This window comes from Borostomias antarcticus, assembly GCF_949987555.1.
Source record: "Borostomias antarcticus genome assembly, chromosome: 18".
NCBI lineage: Eukaryota > Metazoa > Chordata > Actinopteri > Stomiiformes > Stomiidae > Borostomias > Borostomias antarcticus.
In genome coordinates, this window is record NC_140251.1 from 2477784 (window position 1) to 2491747 (window position 13964).

The 13964-nt window shown below is 49.2% G+C and overlaps 1 protein-coding gene across 1 annotated transcript in view; it reads left to right on the forward strand.

The window, feature by feature from the left end:
- The window catches only part of pclob (piccolo presynaptic cytomatrix protein b), a gene marked incomplete at both ends in the record, with an annotated part of 71965 nt that extends 61733 nt beyond the window's left edge, over positions 1-10232 (forward strand). Inside the window, 9 exons of the mRNA XM_084453214.1 lie at positions 156-249; positions 2274-2345; positions 2692-2989; positions 3485-3661; positions 5965-6106; positions 6256-6317; positions 7376-7510; positions 8011-8156; positions 10089-10232. Of these exons, the coding sequence (XP_084309340.1) occupies positions 156-249; positions 2274-2345; positions 2692-2989; positions 3485-3661; positions 5965-6106; positions 6256-6317; positions 7376-7510; positions 8011-8156; positions 10089-10232 (1270 nt within the window). The remainder of the gene's footprint in view (positions 1-155; positions 250-2273; positions 2346-2691; positions 2990-3484; positions 3662-5964; positions 6107-6255; positions 6318-7375; positions 7511-8010; positions 8157-10088) is intronic.
- Positions 10233-13964: the final 3732 nt, after the last annotated feature.

Sequence of the window (13964 nt, forward strand, 5' to 3'; positions counted from 1 at the left end):
TGAGCAAGTCAAGACAGCTCTCTGCTTGACTCTCATCTAACAATTGATGGATACATAGTTTGGTGGTGTACAGTGTACGTTTAATATCCACCTAAATTGGTGAACTGCATTGTAAACATAAGTTGTCCATAAAACCTGTCCCTTTGACAACACAGTGTGGACAATAGGAGGAGGACCAAGTATGTCCAGAAGAGCTTGAACCCAGAATGGAACCAGACAGTGATCTACAAAAACATTCACCTGGAGCAGGTATGGAAACACGCTTATTGTATTATGTCCCTGTTTAGAATGGCCACAGCAGAGGTGGGTGGAGTCATTATAGAGGTGGGTGGGGTCATTATAGAGGTGGGTGGGGTCATTATAGTAGTGGCTGGAGTCATTATAGAGGTGGGTGGGGTCATTATAGTAGTGGCTGGAGTCATTATAGAGGTGGGTGGAGTCATTATAGAGGTGGGTGGAGTCATTATAGAGATGGGTGGAGTCATTATAGAGGTGGGTGGAGTCATTATAGAGATGCGTGGAGTCATTATAGCGGTGGGTCGAGTCATTATAGAGGTGGGTGTGGTCATTATATAAGCGGGTGGAGTCATTATAGAGGTGGGTGGAGTCATTATAGAGGTGGGTGGAGTCATTATAGAGGTGGGTGGAGTCATTATAGAGATGCGTGGAGTCATTATAGAGGTGGGTCGAGTCATTATAGAGGTGGGTGGAGTCATTATAGAGGTGGGTGGGGTCATTATAGTAGTGGGTGGAGTCATTATAGAGGTGGGTCGAGTCATTATAGAGGTGGGTGGGGTCATTATATAAGTGGGTGGAGTCATTATATAAGTGGGTGGGGTCATCATAGAAGTGGGTGGAGTCATTATAGAAGTGGGTGGGGTCATTATAGAGGTGGGTGGAGTCAGTATAGAGGTGGGTGGGGTCATTATAGAGGTGGGTGGAGTCAGTATAGAGGTGGGTGGGGTCATTATAGAGGTGGGTGGAGTCATTATAGAGGTGGGTGGGGTCATTATAGAGGTGGGTGGAGTCAGTATAGAGGTGGGTGGGGTCATTATAGAGGTGGGTGGAGTCAGTATAGAGGTGGGTGGGGTCATTATAGAGGTGGGTGGAGTCATTATAGAAGTGGGTGGAGTCATTATAGATGGGTTGTTTTTTTTGGAAGGGTTTATGGACTGATTGTATACTGTAGGTTCTGGAGTTGCAGTTGTTTGTCTCTGGTGATCTTGCTGGCCTGGTTGAGTCAGCCTGTCCCTGTGTTTAGCCCAGAGGTTCCGGGAGACCATGTTAAAGGTGAAAACACTCTCAGTGAGTGACCTGTAGACCGTGGTCAGGGCGTGTTTGTGACGTCGTCAGCCGTGCCGTTCTGTCAGACGTGGAGAGGTGAGTGAGAAGCTCCAACGGGAGCTGAGAGACCAGGGAGGTCTGTGAGGAGAGACCAGGGAGGTCTGTGAGGAGAGAACAGGGAGGTCTGTGAGGAGAGACCAGGGAGGTCTGTGAGGAGAGACCAGGGAGGTCTGTGAGGAGAGAACAGGGAGGTCTGTGAGGAGAGAACAGGGAGGTCTGTGAGGAGAGGACCGGGAGATCTGTGAGGAGAGAACAGGGAGGTCTGTGAGGAGAGAACAGGGAGGTCTGTGAGGAGAGAATAGGGAGGTCTGTGAGGAGAGACCAGGGAGGTCTGTGAGGAGAGGACAGGGAGGTCTGTGAGGAGAGAACAGGGAGGTCTGTGAGGAGAGAACAGGGAGGTCTGTGAGGAGAGACCAGGGAGGTCTGTGAGGAGAGGACAGGGAGGTCTGTGAGGAGAGAACAGGGAGGTCTGTGAGGAGAGAACAGGGAGGTCTGTGAGGAGAGACCAGGGAGGTCTGTGAGGAGAGAATAGGGAGGTCTGTGAGGAGAGACCAGGGAGGTCTGTGAGGGCGTTGGACCCACAAGCTTCTCCTCTCTCAGCCTCACGCCAGTAATATCTCCTCTCTGCTGGCCTGAACGCCACGGTGTCACACGACCTGCCCCCACTCCCTCCTGGAGATGCACACGCACGCACACACACAACACACACACACAACACACACCCGCACACACACACACAATTTGGCACACCTCAGGTTTTATATACAATACTCCCACCCTCTCTCTCTCTCTCTCTCTCTCTCTCTCTCTCCCTCCCTCACCCACACTGAAACAAGCGATACTGTAAGTCACACATGTACTGTAGGCATGCACACACACACACACACACACATCCCCGCTCACTAACAGCCCTCCCCCCCCCCCCCCAGCTGAAGAAGAAGACCCTGGAGGTGACGGTGTGGGACTACGACAGATCCTCCTCCAACGACTTCCTGGGAGAGGTGAGCGGCTCGCTCGCCCCGGCTCCCGTGTCACACGGATTCACAATAACGCTAACAGCTAACGGGGGCGCCCGACGCCTCGTTTCTCACCACTCGCTCGCCGGCGTAGGCGGGTACTTAGCCTTATCGCCGCCGCAGAACGCCTCATTCAGCCCTAGTTTCAGGGTCCTCAGCCCGCTGATTGAGCCTGCGCTCTGCTACATGTGAATGGCGACTCACCGTTTTCAAAAGCGCGCTGTCAGGGTCAGGGACGGTTATCTGTAATGTTGTTTACTTGTTGTGTATTTCACCCTGACTGTTTTTATGTCCTTGTTTACCTGCGCTGTCCTCTCTCCCTGTCGTCCAGGTGTTAATAGACCTGTTTAACACAGCTCAGCTGGACAACACCCCTCGCTGGCTGCCCCTGAGAGAGCAGAGTGAGAGCATCGAGCATAGCAGGGCCCACCATGCGGCCCAGGGGCCCCCGGGCTCCGGGGCAGGACAGGGGCCGGGCCAGGCATCCACGGGAGGGGGGCCAGGGGCCGGGTCGGGCCAGGGGCTGGAACACGGTCAAGGTCAGAGTCAGGGTCAGGGGCCTCACGACTCCCCCAAGAACTCTGTGATCAAGAGCAGGAGCCACGGGATCTTCCCCGACCCCGCCAAAGGTAGGGGGCCGTCCGCCCAGAGAGACCTTCACCTCCATCACGGTCTCACTCATCACCTAAGACATGGGTTCCATCACGGTCTCACTCATCACCTAAGACATGGGTTCCATCACGGTCTCACTCATCACCTCAGACATGGGTTCTGATGAGCGCTTGCTCATGTTAATGGGAGTTCTCTGGGGAAGGCACACAGGCTGTTCAGAGTCACTTTATCTGCGAAAATAGTGATTACAGCAATTTTGCCGTTCTGTTTCACTGATGGCCACTCAGTTGTCATAGAAATGGTGCCTGTTGTCATGGGGACGGGATTACCGATGGCCGTCCAGCCGACATAATAACACCACCTGTGCCTTCCGTTCTTTTCGCCTGACGGCGTTCACTTTGCAGTGACTTGTGTGTGGATCTAGAACATACGGCTGTTCTTGTGATATACGCCCCTCCCCCTCCCCCCCTCCCTCGCCCCCTCGCCGCCCCCCCACGCCCCACCCCCCCCAGACACGCCCGTCAGCCCCCTGGAGAAGTCCCACAGCAGCCCGGCCAGCTCCAAGTCCTCGTCGCACGGCCCCTCGCGCAGCCAGAGCAAGAGCAGCGTCACCCAGGCCCACCTAGAGGATGCTGGGATAGCCATCGCAGCCGCCGAGGCCGCCGTGCAGCAGTCCCGCCTCCAACCAAGTAAACCCCGCCCCCCCTTCCCCTCACCTCCCTCCCGCGCATCCTCTCTCCCCCACGCATGCCGGCATCCTTTATATTGATCTCTCCTCTCGTTCTGTCTCTCCCTCTCTACTCTCTCCCTCTGCCTCGGGTTCGTCTGAACGAGTACAGTCTGACCTGGTTCTTTGCTTTATAGTTTTGTTTGTTTTTTCCCTCCGGTGTTGTGAAACCCACTGATTCAGTTAAAATGTCATATCTTAAATCCATGCCGGCTCTTAAGTAAATATTTGTCTGTGTAGCAAACCCCAGAGCAAATCTCCCATGTCCGGTATAGTATATAATCGATTGTGTGAACTGCAGATCCATCAAATGCACTAAATGTTTCTCATCCTCTGTCTGCGCTGGCGCTGTGTTGCCTGCAGGGTACACAGCTAAAGTAGGCCACAGCGCTGTCTCTGCAAACCCCTGTACGGCAGGCACAGACCCAGACACTCTTATACCAACACAGGCCCCCCCCAGTACAGCCCCCCCCCCAGCTAGAGGCCCCTGAGCCCCTGAGTGCAGCCCTGCTCCATGTGAGCACGTTTCTGTCCCAGGCTGCTGGTTGCTCCTGACCCAGTGTGAACCCCAGATCCCCGAGGCCTAGAAACCAATCTAGGATGGCAAGAACTCTAATTCCAACTCTGGGCCCTGTTCAATATGAAAAAGTTGACTCAAAAGCAATCTGTCAGAAGATGAGTTTAGATTGAATAGGGCCCACAGTCCTTAGACTCCCATCTGGATGAGATAGCCTCTACCCTGGGGCTGCTTGTCCCATAAAGACCCTTCTCTGTGGCATTTGATAGGGGTTGACCCAATTATCTGGTTCCCCAAGCATGCACTCTCCACTCTTCCAGCCAATTATCCTCATGACTCAGTGGTGTGTGTGTGTGTGTGTGTGTGTGTGTGTGTGTGTGTGTGTGTGTGTGTGTGTGTGTGTGTGTGTGTGTGTGTGCGTGTGTGTGTGTGTGTGTGTGCATGAGTGTGCTTGGCACGTGAACCCAAAGACAGGACACACACATACACGCACATCTAAACACACACAAACACACGCACACACACACCTAAACACACACACACACACACACACTTCAATGCATACAGTCTACCCCCTCCTACCAACCTGCCCGCGATCTGAGACTGCCCAGTCAAACCAGGAAGTGCAGACACAACATCACTGAGTTCAAAGGTCAACAGGACACTGACGGGAAGGTGAGACAATAGGAGGGGATTGGACGAATGATTCAGATGACTGAACAGTGACTAAACACACAGGCTCGTAGTACTTCAAACTAACGTCAACTAATCAAATGTCAATGCAATTAAATCACTTTAATCAACAATTCTATAACCACATAAGTGATAACAATACAGTACATAATCTTTTCTTTGCTGTATTTCTTAATGCTTATGCTATCAATATGCTTTGCTTTGCTTGCACTCATGGCTTGTTTCTTGCTATTCATATTTCTTTAAGCCTGTGGGATTGTGTGAGTGTAGATAAGGGGTGCTGGACACCGCTCGTCCTTAAGGGCGTCCGTCCTGCTGGTTGACCCTCCTCCCTGGGTTTGAGAGACCCCACAGACATCTAGGCTTGTCCAGGCCTGGACGTTTCACAGTCCCCCCGGAGAGGACAACAACCAGCAGAGACTGAACAGGCCCTCAGGGACGAGCGCTGAGATAGTAATACCTCACACTCCTCACCTCCATCTCACTCCATTACCCTGTGAATATGACATAACAGATGTCAAGAGCCAACTGACATCAGAGCGGGTCTATGTCAAAACCGTCTGAAATGGCATTCATTATATTTGGCCTTTGCTTGTTTGAAGTTAGCTGATGCACTTCCCTGGCACATAGCAGAAATATTATCTGGTTCGAACCGGTTCTGACTGGACCTTGTCGGCTGTTATGTCATGTTGAGACAGAGCGATGGATCCAGACAGCTCTGGTTTCTGGGGAGTGAAGGTTATGGTGTGCCGTGTCTCTGTACTGCCTATTATATAACCTGCATGTGTGGTTGATGATGCGGTCAGACCGGGGATGCTCTGTGTGTACAGTAGACAGTAGACAGTATACTGTACTGCCTGTCCTTGTGGTGGATGTTATTGCAGATCTGAAATTACACAGAGACCTAAAAACATATCACAATCACTCCAGAAGAACAGTGTTACATGGTAACATTGTGAGAATCATTGTTTACTTGCCGTCTCCCTTACAAGCTCTCACACACACACACACACACACACACACACGCTAACCCCGCCCGTCTTCCACTCCGGCAGGGCTGGGGCACCGGTTGGGGGACCTGTCGGGCTCGGTGGTGTCGTCGGCCCCCAGCCTGGTGGGAGAGGGGTACGGGGGGCCTGATGGGGACGAGGGCCCGGGCGGCGGAATGGACAGCGCCATCTTCCAGGTGCCACGCATGTGAGTACACGCTAGCCTATACTGTACCTCTCATTACGACCGTCACCGGCGTTTACGACCAGTGTCTGGGGCGCTGCGCGTTCGGTTGTGTGACGTGCAGCGCTGCGTTGTGCGTGACAGTGTGTGTTTCCGTGTTCCCGCTCGTTCAGTGGCAACGCCATCCCCAACGGCACCGACAAGAGCAGAGGACTGGGCACGCCGGAGAACGAAGGTAGGTCAGACAGCGCTGACACACGCCAGGGCCTTTACTAGGAGCCCTGCCCTCACACTCTGCAGTCACCCAGCAGCAGCAGGGGTCCGCTGCAGTGGATCTGTAGCGCCATGGCGCGGTGGGGGGGGGGGGGGGTGGGGGGGGCGGAGCACACAGGTCGATTCCCCTTCGCCGTCTCTGGTGTTATGTCCCCCTCTGCTGGACACACCGAGACAAAACACCCAACACCGTGATCGATCAGAAACACACGCTCCCTCCCAGTCACAGTGGATGTTACCCTACCCCATCTCTCTCCCCCCTCTCTACCCCATCTCTCTCCCCCCTCTCTCCCCCTGTCTCCCTCCCCCCTCTCTGCCCCTGTCTCTCTCCCCCCCTCTCTACCCCTGTCTCTCTCCCTCTGTCTCTCTCCCCCCTCTCTGCCCCTGTCTCTCTCCCCCCTCTCTACCCCTGTCTCTCTCCCCCCTCTCTACCCCTGTCTCTCTCCCCCCTCTCTACCCCTATCTCTCTCTGTAATACATCCACGGTTTGGATGGGGTGTCACGACACCTCCCTCTTGGCCACCCAGAGTCTCCGGTTTCCCCGTGTAACAATGGGCCAGGGGCCATATCAGTGCACAGCCCGGCCGCTATTACGCGCTGAGGGTCAGCGGGTCGTCGCCATGGCGATGACATTGCAGACTAGGACTAGGAACCTGTGTACATACTGAAAGCTCTAATTGATCCGCGCAGAGGCCCTGCCCCAAGCCAGAAGCCGTGTCTGTGTCCACGACCTGGTTTAGTGAATGCAGAACAGAGGATGACTCTGTTTTGGTGCAGACACTGAGTATACAGGTGTTGAATAATTCAAAGAACACTATGTGTGTGTGTGTGTGTGTGTGTGTGTGTGTGTGTGTGTGTGTGTGTGTGTGTGTGTGTGTGTGTGTGCGTGTGTGAGTGCGTGCGTGCGTGCGTGTGTGTGTCATAACAAAAATACAGTGGACACTCCCTTATTCTCTCTCTCTCTCTCTCTCTCTCTCTCCATTTCACTCCTCCCTCTCTCTCTCCATGCTCCTCCCTCAGGGAAAACTCAGGTGATGGGGGAGATCAAGGTAGCTCTCAAGAAGGAGGTGAAGACAGAGGGAGACCAGCTGGTCCTTGAGATCCTCCAGTGTAGAAACATCACTTACAAGTTCAAGAGTCCAGACCACCTACCAGGTTTGTGTGTGTGTGCGCGTGTGTGTGTGTGTGTGTGTGTGTGTGTGTGTGTGTGTGTGCGTGTGTGTATGTGTGTGTGTATGTGTGTGTGTGTGTGTGTGTGTGTGTGTGTGTGTGTGCGTGTGTGTATGTGTGTGTGTGTGTGTGTGTGCGTGTGTGTGTGTGCGTGTGTGTGTGTGTATGTGTGTGCGTGTGTGTATGTGTGTATGTGTGTGTGTGTGCGTGTGTGTGTGTGTTTGTGTGCAGACATGTGCTTGTGTGTGTGTGTGGGTGCGTGGTTGTGTGCGTGCGTGTGCATGTGTGTGTGTGTGAGAGACTGACTGTCCCTGAACATCTGTTTTAATAGTAACAATACATGCCAGGGTGCAGCAGTGTTGGCTCATGATCTGTCCTGTGTGCGGTCCTGATCTGTCCTGTGTGCGGTCCTGATCCGTCCTGTGTGCGGTCCTGATCCGTCCTGTGTCTGGTCCTGATCCGTTCTGTGTGCGGTGTTCCTCCAGACCTGTACGTGAAGCTGTACGTGGTGAATGTGGCGACGCAGAAGAGGATCATTAAGAAGAAGACGAGAGTGTGTCGCCACGACCGCGAGCCGTCCTTCAACGAGACGTTCCGGTTCAGCCTCAACCCCACTGGACACTCCCTACAGGTGGGACTGAACACTGGCACCATGTGACTCGTCTGTCCTTCTACAGTACATCCGGTTTCATTGTGCCTGGTGGCTTTTGGCTGAATCCCCCCTTGGCCATACCCCTCACCCCTAACACTTCATTTTGCGTGTTCACGTTTCGGGGAAGGGTCGTCCCAATCCTCGAGGGTGTCAAGTGTAGGGGTAAGGGTGTGTAGGGGTAAGGGTGTGTAGGGGTGAGGGTGTGTATGGTTTAGGGGTCAATCAATCAAAGCTTTATTTGTATAGCGCATTTCATACCCAGAGGCAACACAATGTGCTTTACAGAGAACAAGGGAGGAGGGCATACGACCCACCCCTACATATTCCACATTCCACATTTATAAAGCAATACATTACATTAAATTACATTTCAGAGTAAGAGAGGCTAAAAAAGCATCATAGGAGAGACATAGCAAATAGTGGTGTGTGTTTGCTATGGCAAACATGTTAAACTCTCAATTTCAAAGACAAGAAACTCACCAAGGTTTTAGTTGGCGTTCTGACATAAAGTAAGTGGCCATAAAGTAAGATTCTTGTTAATCTGGAAAGGCTTTTTTAAATATTTAGCATAGAACTATTTAGTCGCAGCACATACATGTGTAAACTTCCGCTTGAACTGATTCCGATCTTGCGCTATGCCTTGAAGTAGTTCCGCTTCCTGACTCCCCTTTGCGGATTGATCTACACATCTACAATGGTCGCTTCAATACAAGTCAGTGGATTTCATAAAATGATCAATAAAACCCTAGAGGATTCATACTCGAATTTGATGTCAGAACACCAAAGGACACCAAATACCCCCTCGGTGAGTTTCTTGTCTTTGAAATTGAGAGTTTAACATGTTTTTGAAAGATTTTTCAAGGTGCCCACCCACATCCATTGTATGACCAAAACGGTGGTAGAGCAATTATCAGACTTTCTCAAAAGTGCTAGTTTTATCAACGTTTTGATCTGAACCATTCTATATGATCATAAGTAACCTTAAAACAGGGCTAAACATGCATTTTCCCTTTACTACTCCTTTAACTTCAAATCTGTGGTCAATTTATCAAGATAGAGCCAATTTGAAAATTTGCTCAGACATTTTCAGAGCTAGCTAGCCATTAAGATGACCGCGCGGTCAGTGCTCATGGTACCCCGCCGGCAACAGCCTTATCTCGGCAAATGGTTTAGAAATCTGCCGCTGGCTCTAATGTCTGTCATGGTCCGTTTTGGGTCGGCTGATGTTAGGCGGACAATCGGTCTCAGGGCAAAAGAAAAGCACAAATGTAGCCTAATATTTTCTTCATTAAGAAAGATTAAATAACTATGACACTATCGTTTCAATTATAGAGCTTTTCTTTATAACAAGCATGATGAAGACCACGCTGATGGTCGAAACGTTTTCATAATAAAAAGTCTAATAACGGAGTTCTGGTGTGCGGGCCCTACGTCTTTCCACTGTTTATAACAAGCATAGCCACGATTTAAGGCTGATTTGTGCATAACAGTCCCGCATTTTGACACATTTCCATGTCACATTTCCCCTTTTTGATGGCATATGAGTGACACTCGAAATTTAACTACAGTAGTTCAGCAACGAAGTTGCTGCACTCGTTAGCGCTCCATTTAGACGGGCAGATTATATAAGAGGAGCTACAGTATTGAAGACTTATACCTGTAGGTCTTGAAGGGGTGTTCCATTTCATAGGGGAACATTTCAACCCACTAGCCCTTGTCGATCTGCTTCGAGGGGCAAGAGGTAGGGTCAAGGGGTAAGCGTTGGGGTAAAAATGAGAAATGGGATTCAACCTTGGTCTCTCTCTCACGCTCTCCTCTCTTCCTCTCTCTCCCCCTGTCCTCCCTCTATTACTCTGCCCCTCTCTCTCCTTGTCTCTCTCTCTCTCTCCCCCCCACACGCACTCTCTCCAGCTCTTCCTCGTGTCGAACGGGGGGAAGTTCATGAAGAAGACCCTGATAGGAGAGGCCTACATCTGGCTGGACAAGGTGGACATGAGGAAGAGAGTGGTTAGCTGGCACAAGCTGTTGGTCAGCTCCACTCAAACCCACCCCTGAGGACACACACACACACACACACACACACACATGCGCCACTGGTCGCGGGCAGATGGTGGTAAAAGGACATACTGAATCAGAGAGGAGAGGAGGAGCTGAAGAAGCCATGTGAGATCCAGATGACGTTCCATCTCCTCTTTTTAGAACCGTGGCATAGTTGCAGGAACCGAGTGCGAGAAATACCATGACCACAGACTGCTCTGTGATTGGACAGACACTGCCAGTGCATCAGAATATGCACACATCGGAGGACAGATCAAATCTTCATCCCCTCTTCATCATCGTACCTCTTGTGTCATCTCTGGCCTGGGCCTGTAGTATGCAAACACCACAGCAGGCCCACCAATCAGAACGCTACAGCAATACCCCCCTAGAGAGCAGTTATGTCACCCCCCCCCCCCCCCCCCTACCCTCCCCCCCACCCCCATCCTGGAGAAGATCTAATTTTATCCCGGAGCTCTGCACGGTTGATCGTATCTTTCTGCAGAAAGAGGGAGGAGGTGGTGGTTAAACACACGTGCTGGATGGAAATCACTTGTGTTCATCTTCATGTTGAAAGCCTGCCGTGCTTTGTGGCTTATCACACGGTACCCACGGCGACGGCGTTGCTTCTGTCTGTCTGCCGCAGGTGCTTCAAGCAGGCGTTTAATCATTCGTCATGAAATGTTGGAGAGCGAATGAATGCACGCGATACCGTTGGTTTTAATGTTAACAAAAAGGGAATCAGATTTGTGTTGGTAGAAGCCGGTGGCTGGTTATGGCATGCAGAGAACAGAGAGCTAACCCTGGCTGCTGTATCAACATGGGCATGTACATTAAGATGTACTGTAAATAACTGTGAGATTATAGATCATATCGTAGATTCACACTGTATAGAAAGAAAGGAGATATTTATAATGATAATGTAAAAGAGTTAAAAGAGATCAACTATAATAACACATATCCTATGAGCTGTCCAATCCCAAAGCCATTGCCCATATAGATGTAGAGTATTATATAGAATAAATTGGTTCTGTACAGAGATGGGGCTATGAGTGGAGCACAGACAATCTGGTCCATTAGGTTCTGGTGTTACAAGGTTCTCCAGGATGTTCTAATGCAGGTACAGTAGATGTGGACCTATAGGAGCACAACTGAGTCGTTTACCAGGTGAAATAGAACCTTTATACTGTAGGCCTCCAGAGCCTGACTCTAGTTTCACACTGGTAGCCATTTTAGAGGTCATAGAGTAGTTGACAATGTAGGGGATGTCAGGTGTCTTTGTGACTGCTACTGTCTGTCTGTTCAGAGAGGGAGCTTGGATTCCCTTCCGACCCCTGACCCCTGGCCCTGGTATCATGTCCTGGATCAGTTCACCTGACAGTGGGGGTGTCTGGGTCACTCACCTGTCCCGTGTCAAAGCCACAGGGAGACACGCCTGTATGTGTCACCCCCGCCTAGCTGTGTGTTCTGGGTGTGTTGGCGTTGCTACACCTCATCTGTATGTTGTCTCCAAGATGAGTTTTTTTTTTTTTTTTTTTTAAGTTGGCGGGTTGGGGGGGGTCAAAATTCAAATTCCTTGTTTTGTCAGCAGTACCTTTTTGGTCAGTGTCACAACAATTCTGTTGTGTTGGTTCCTTTACCAAGCAACTGGCTGAATGCTTTATGCTGTGTCAATTGACTCCATAAACTATTGCAACATAGTGAACCAGCCTGTCTCACTGCCTTGGACCAAAGCGCTATAGGCCCATCATACCCTGTGGGCCCGGTACCACACTGATGCATATGGGGGCTATGGCCCAGTACTGGAGGACAATGTGCTACTGATGCATTCATTTACGGTGTTACCGAATGTCATCTCTATAACGCGTCATGGAGAACAGCAGCATCATCAGGGGATCACATTCTCTCAGTCTGACTACTGTCAGTGTCTAACTGTCAAAGCATATCACTAAGAGGACATGCAATCCAGGCCCTAGTCCCTATCACAGGTAGCAACACCAGACACTGGGTCAAGATGTCACTTGGGCTCATACTGTTCGACAAATAAAAAGGGTAAAAAAAAAAGAAAAAAAAAAGATTTAATAAGGGAGGGAAGTGGTTGGTTTTACAGAAAATACTTTGGTTGTGCCAACCTTCTTTTATTACCAAGCCCATAGGTTCTGTTGAAGTAATTCTATGCAACATAGATGTGTTTGAATGCATTTTCTTAACATGTTATGTTGGTGAACATTTCGTCTGAAAATATGTATCTTATAAAGAGAATTTACATTTTTGATTTATAGATTATTTAAGAAAAAATATATAAAAATACAGTATATATATATATATTTATATATATATATATACATTAATTTTTTTTTACTACCTAACAGCTGTTACCATGAACATGACGCTTGTGCACTTTAGTAATACATTGTTTGTTTATTTTTTTCTTGTTAAGTGTCATGACATGGAAGTTCTAGTGTCCATCCAGGTTAGTGTCTCTATGTTGAAATGATATTGAGTCATGTTCTATGTGGTGTATGGAGGACTGCTGAAATAATCACAGTACTGTGCATATCTGTGGCAAAAGAAAAATAATAATAATAGTAAAAAAAAAACATTGACAGGTTAAGGGTCCATGTTGCTTTACAATGCGCAATCTGAGGAGATTCATATTTTGGGGTTTAACCACCAACACATTTCCCATACCTTTCAGTCTGAGGAAAAAGAACGAGACCTTCTTTTACCCCTCAGTCAAGACTGTTCAACTCCTTATGAAGTCTCCTTAGATAACACGCTAGTTGGGATATCTGTTGCTACAGCAGTACATACGAAACCATGCAACCATGTCTGTGGTCGTGCAGGGTGTGAATGTGATGTAGTTGTCGGCTCAGTGTACATACAGTATTTATTTTCTACAGAGACTGAATGTTTTTATTGTCTGAGATTTGAGCATGTGAGTGTCAAAAAAGTATCTAAAAACAAATGGTATGACTGTACAGCAATGTGTGTCTCTAGTTGTGTAAGGGAAGTAAAAACTTGTGTGTTGTTGTCAACCCATGGGTAGCTGTGCAATCACAACACAAATTACAGCACCAACACAAGGGAGAAAAAAAATCTACTCCACTTCAATAGTTGTCTGAGACTTTCTGTTCACACACTGGATGTTGCATGTGTTGTTGATGGTTTGTCGATATATTTTGCTTCCAGAATTATGTTTAAAAAGAGAATATGTATAGATTTATCTGGCGTATGCTAACTGTATAAAGATGATGCTTGTAAAATTGTCTTGTTTTTCACTCAGTGTAAAAACAGAGAATATGTTATGGTTTTGTGGTTGTACACAGGATGTGTTGAGATATTATGCAAATTATTGTGCTGTAAAAATTGGCTGTTTCCTTGAGTCTAAAGAATAAATATAGGAAAAGAGATTTATTCCACATGCTAAAGTGTCTCTCAGTTCTGTTCTTCTGCCTCTCTCATAGACATGTGTATGGCTGTAGCTTCCCCTGCACCAGTAAGTAGTGAGCCATATCCACATAGTGCACTGTCAGTCAGTCAGTCAGTCAGTCAGTCAGTCAGTCAGTCAGTCAGTCAGTCAGTCAGTCAGTCAGTCAGTCAGTCAGTCAGTCAGTCAGTCAGTCAGTCAGTAAGTCAGTCAGAAGACTACTGGCCTCGAAATCATGTTACTTGCACTAACACAATACTGCCAACAGAGGGAAGCAGAATGTCATCACTGAGGCATGTCTGAGCTCTGCACACACTAGG